Source organism: Gracilinanus agilis, unplaced genomic scaffold (assembly GCF_016433145.1).
Source record: "Gracilinanus agilis isolate LMUSP501 unplaced genomic scaffold, AgileGrace unplaced_scaffold60503, whole genome shotgun sequence".
NCBI lineage: Eukaryota > Metazoa > Chordata > Mammalia > Didelphimorphia > Didelphidae > Gracilinanus > Gracilinanus agilis.
The window spans coordinates 1-5,153 of NW_025395875.1; the positions used below are offsets into that span (position 1 = coordinate 1).

General features: G+C 65.2%; 1 protein-coding gene across 1 annotated transcript; it reads right to left on the reverse strand.

Annotated features, from left to right (window-relative positions):
• Positions 1-2,422: 2,422 nt before the first annotated feature.
• LOC123256535 (calmodulin-1-like) lies at positions 2,423-4,884 on the reverse strand. The gene is made up of 5 exons (XM_044685131.1): positions 4,782-4,884; positions 4,000-4,143; positions 3,815-3,921; positions 3,605-3,740; positions 2,423-3,510 (listed from the first exon to the last, which is right to left on the reverse strand). The coding sequence occupies exons 2-5, from the start codon at positions 4,067-4,069 to the stop codon at positions 3,482-3,484; spliced, it is 342 nt and encodes a 113-aa protein (XP_044541066.1). The 5' UTR covers positions 4,070-4,143; positions 4,782-4,884; the 3' UTR covers positions 2,423-3,481.
• Between the last annotated feature and the right edge of the window lie 269 nt (positions 4,885-5,153).

The window sequence follows — 5,153 nt, forward strand, 5'->3', positions numbered from 1 at the left end:
GTCAGGGCTGGGAGGCAGCTTAGAACAGGGGATGTCAGGGCTGGGAGCCAGCTTAGAACAGGGGATGTCAGGGCTGGGAGGGAGGTTAGAACAGGGGATGTCAGGGCTGGGAGGGAGGTTAGAACAGGGGATGTCAGGGCTGGGAGGCAGCTTAGAACAGGGGATGTCAGAGCTGGGAGGCAGCTTAGAACAGGGGATGTCAGGGCTGGGAGGCATCTTAGAACAGGGGATGTCAGGGCTGGGAGCCAGCTTAGAATAGGGGATGTCAGGGCTGGGAGGCAGCTTAGAACAGGGGATGTCAGGGCTGGGAGGCAGCTCAGGACATCATCTCTGCTCCCCCTTTTCTGTACGTCTGGGGCATGGTGTCATGAAGGGGTATCCCTAAGATGTATCAATTGCATGACCCCAGATAAGTCATTTAACCTCTGCTGCTCTCTGCTCATCAGTAAAACTGTGCATAATCATTCCATGTAGTTCGTATGTTCGTATGAGGTCCGAGTGAGGCCAGATGAGTCACTCTGGTAGAACGTGAAGCCCGGAGGATCCCGGTGCCTTTCCTCCCTCCCACACCGAGCACTCCCTTCCCTGTGCGTGTCCCGTGGAAGGGCTGGCCAGAAGCCACGGCTCGGGTGATGCCGCCGCCGGCCGAACGGCTTCCTAGTCCGAGTGTCGTTCTGTCACTGCCTGGTCATCCCTCGGACCAGAAGGCTGCCCGATGGGGCCCCTCGGGCCGGGCTTCTCCGAAGGGGAGGGACGGGAAAGGAGCTGGACAGGGAGGCTGGGCCGGAGCCTCGTGACACTGTGAAGGCAAGGCCAGTTGGGAAGGACCTGCGGTCAGGGAGGAGAAGGGGACAGAGAAGGGCAGTGTGGACATCCCACCTACCCGTAGCTCTCGGGGAGCCGAGGGGGGGACGGAGAATGGGGCGCTGCGCTGCCTGGGAGGCCGGCTGGGGCGAAGCCTCCCGGACGCAGAGGTGCCGCTCCCACCTTGGCCAAGTCTGCCACCCCCCCGGCCTCAGTTTCCTTTTTTGTAAAATGAGGGGCTGGGCTGGCTGGCCTCGGAGGGCCCTTCTAGTGCCAGGCTGACTGAGGGCTCTCTTCCGGGCCGGATGCTGCATTTGTGCCAGGAGCCGAATCCCTTGGAGGGCCCGGAGTTACTAAGGGAGCAGCGGCCCCGGGCCACTAATCAGCTTTCCCGGCTGAGCAGGGGGTGCTGGGCAGGAAATCCTTGACCGCCTGGAGCGCCAGGACCTTCCTTCCTGGGCGGTTGCCTCCCCCTGCTGGCTACACGGAGACTCGGCCTCGGGAGGGATCTCCAAGCACTCCGCCTGAGCCTTCTAGTCTGGGGTGTCAGCCGGGGTTGAATGTGCCGCCCGCCTTCCTTCGTCCCCCACAGCCCTCCCTGACCCTTCTGGCTGCAGGTTCAGCTTCCCAAAGACGAGGCCTGCCAGCTGGAGCAGAGGCTGGACGGGGAGGCCGGTAAGGAGGCAGAGCCGTGGGCTGGCTACGCAAGGCCTCCCCGCCTGCCTCTCCAAGACTCGCCGGCCCTTCATCGGGGAAGCAATCCCTCCCCCTTGGCTTCCTGCCACTTCCTCGGCGTGTTTAGGCCTCGGTTTCTCGTCTGTAAAATAAGGGAGATTGACTAGCCAAGGAGGCCCTCCTAGGAGTGGGGGGGAGGCTCCGGGTATGCAGGGCCTCTGAGGTCCATTCCCGACGTCGGCCTCCGCTCCAGGAGTCTTCCGGGTCTGCCAGGCCTGGCCTGTCCCCTTCCTCTCCCCTCCCAGGGCAGGAGGCACAGCGGAGCCCCTTCTCTCGGGCCCTGGGGGGGGGAGGGGAAGGGGGCTCCTGGCCCAGCTCCTCCCTGCAGAGCCACTCCTGACCCCTGGCCGGGCAGAATTCCACACGGCCTCCCCGGACCATGCAGGGGTGGCCGGCGGAGCTCGGAGGAGAGGCCCCCAGCGTCCCGCAGGGTTAGTAAGCGCCATTTCTGGGCCTTCTCCTCACTATACCGCTGGCGGAGCCTCGCGCTGCCCACCTCGTGGGCCCGGAACAGAACCCAATGAATGCCGCTTCCGTCTGGACGGAAGGAGGAAAAGCAAACACAAGCGGGCTGAGGAAGGGGAGACCCCGGAGGGTCGAGGCCGTGTCTCCAGCTGTACACAGAAGATTCATCTCCTGCGAGAGTTCAAATCCGGCCTCCCATCTGTCCTGGCCGTGGGACCCTGGACGAGTCCCCTTACCTTGCCGGCCTCCATTTCTTATGTTTAATGAGCTGGAGAAGGAAATGGCCGAGCGCTCAGGCACTTTGCCGAGAACCCCCTGAGGGGCTCCGGAGCCGGCCCGGAAGGGGGTCCCGGACGCTCTCTGGGGGAGGCTTCCAGCGCCACCCCAGTGATCACAAAAGGGGGAGAGAGCCGGCCCAGGTAGTCACTGTATTTTATTGGAAAACATTGATCTATATTTTCTTCACAGCTTGAACTGAACACAATATTGCCCGGTTTAAAAAACAGAACGAACGAAATGCCCCCCCCCCCCGACGCCCCAGCCTCGTGCCACCTCCCGCTCCCGCGGCCTCGCCCCGACCCGCCCTTCCCCGGGAGGAGGGCGCCGGGGGGGCCTCCGGACAGAACTCTCGGGTGGGCCGAGAAGGGCCCCCCGGATCCACGTGGGCGGTGCGGGAGGGAGGGGGGGAGGGGGCCGGCCTGTCGCGGCAGCTGCCCGTCCCAAGCTGAAGTGAAGAGAAGCGCAGCAGCGGGAGACGACGGGATCATGCTGTCGGGAAGGGGGAGGACGAGCAGCAGACACGGCACAGACGGGGCCCAGGCGAGGGGAGGGGACGCCCGGCGGGGCCCCCACGGCTTCCTTATTGCAGGGAGGATCCCATGGCAGCCCCCCCAAGCTAGATATGGTGCTGCCTGGAAAAGAAGAGAAACCCAAGAATCGAGCACATGGCCGGGACGGCGGCCCCGAGCGGGCGGGCGGCAGGCGGGAGAAGCGGGAGAAGCGGGAGAAGCGGGGCCGGGGCGGGACTAGCACCAGGTATTTACAGACAGCTCTGAGCGGGACATTTACATCTGTACAGGCCTCCCCCGCCGCCATGGGGAGGCCGAGCCGTTCGCGCCCACCTCGTCCTCTTCTGCCCCTCGTCCTCCTCCTGGCCCGGCGCCCCGACACCTCTCGCCCTCTCGCCGCGGCCCCAGGAGGTTTCGAACACAGAACCGGTGCCAGACGCATGCAAACATCGAAAGGGCTTGGCTTCCTGCCCCTCTTCCGCAGCTCCTGGGCCGAGGACGGGCCGGGCCGGGCGGGGGCGGGGGGGTCACAGAGCGTCATGCAGCGGGGACAAATCTCGTGTTGCTTTACATCGGATTCTCGGTCGTCAGTCGGGTCGGCGTGGAGCCAGGTTATGCGAGGAAGTGTCGGAGAGAGCGCGAGAGAGGAGAGATCGGAGGAGGACGGGCATCGCCAGCTGCCCCGGCCTTCACTTCGCGGTCATCATCTGGACAAACTCTGCGGGGAGACGAGAGGCGGTGAGGCCGGCCGGGCCCCCCGAGGCCCCCACAGCCCCCCTGGCCCGGGCCCCAGGGGGCGCCCGCCGACGCACCTTCGTAGTTAACCTGGCCGTCCCCGTCGATGTCGGCCTCCCGGATCATCTCGTCCACCTCCTCGTCGGTCAGCTTCTCCCCGAGGTTGGTCATCACGTGACGGAGCTCCGCGGCGCTGATGTAGCCGTTCCCGTCCTGGGGGGCACAGAACGCCTCAGCGCTCCTGCCCCCTCCCGGAGGAGCCCCCCCACCCGGAGCCGTGCACCCACCTTGTCGAAGACACGGAATGCTTCTCGGATTTCCTCCTCGCTGTCGGTGTCCTTCATCTTCCTGGCCATCATAGTCAGGAATTCAGGGAAGTCGATGGTCCCGTTCCCTGCGAGGCGGCGGCGTTAGCAGAAGTCGGGGCGCCCCCCCGCCCCCCGCCCGGCCCCCCACGCCCCTCGGGGCTCACCGTCGGCGTCCACCTCGTTGATCATGTCCTGGAGCTCGGCCTCGGTGGGGTTCTGGCCCAGGGAGCGCATCACCGTGCCCAGCTCCTTGGTGGTGATGGTGCCGTCTCCATCCTTGTCGAACAGGGAAAAGGCCTCCTTGAACTCTACGAGGGCAAAGGCACAGTCAGAGCCAGGCAGCCCCTCCGCGGCGCAGCGGACGTCCGGCCAGAGGCTTCAAGAACGTCCGAGCGAGAGCCTCTGCGAGGACCCGGCCTGAGAGGACACCACCGACATCCCGGGATTCCATGCACGGCGCCCGAGGTGTGGGGCTGGAGCAGGAAGAGAGAGGCCAGCACGGCTCTCCGGCCTGGGGGCAGGAGCCGCGCCTGTCCAGCTGCCCCCTCTGGTTCCCCAGGGCAGGGCTCTCAAGGAATGCTCAGGGTGTGGCTGAGTCACCCCACAAGACTCAGACTCCAGGCCACAACAGAGGGTCAAGGCAGAGAGGAAGAAGAGCCTGGGGTCAGAGGTCTGGTGGAGCTCAGGTGGGCCTCAGCTACACAAAGGCCCCCTCAGCCCCCCAGAATGGAAAACTGGGGGTCCTGGCCCTCCCCAGCCTTGGGGGTCCTCATCTGTAAAATGAACTTCCAGCAGCCTCCCGGGCGACTCTGGGGAAAGCGCTTGGCAATGGGGACCGTGAGCCGGGCCGGAACCCCTTTCCCCAGGGCTGGCGGCCGGCCACCACAGGGTCAGGGATCCTCGGCCCACACGCTCGGCTCAGCGGCAGAGCCGTCCCCAGACTCACCTGCAATCTGCTCCTCGGTGAGCTGGTCAGCCTGGAAAAAAACCAAGAAGACAAGTTTGTCAGCAGCTTGGCGAGCCGGCCAGCATCCAGCACCCCGTGATTCCCCGTCGCATCTCCCCAGCTCTCCCCTCGGGCTCCTCCAGATGACAGTCAGCGCCCCTTCCAGGGCTGGGAGCCCGGGGGACAGCGTGGGGAGGGGGGAGAGGGCTGCCCTCGGTGCCCCCCAGCAGGGGCTTTTCCGGGATAGGAGCTTCCCACAGCAGCACTTGAAGGCATCACTGAGGACGCAGGAAGCTTCTTCCCCAGGGGCCTAGTCAAGCAGGTTTAGAAGGTTCTGCCAAACGGAACCAGGTCAGTTCTAGAGCGGGGGAG

Coding starts and splice junctions, on each gene's coding strand:
- LOC123256535 (XM_044685131.1), bottom strand. CDS start 4,069: ATGCGCTCCCTGGGCCAGAACCCCACCGAGGCCGAGCTCCAGGACATG. Junction 3,922..3,999: donor CAACGAGGTGGACGCCGACG/GTGAGCCCCGAG, acceptor GCCGCCTCGCAG/GGAACGGGACCATCGACTTC. Junction 3,511..3,604: donor CGGCCAGGTTAACTACGAAG/GTGCGTCGGCGG, acceptor GTCTCCCCGCAG/AGTTTGTCCAGATGATGACC.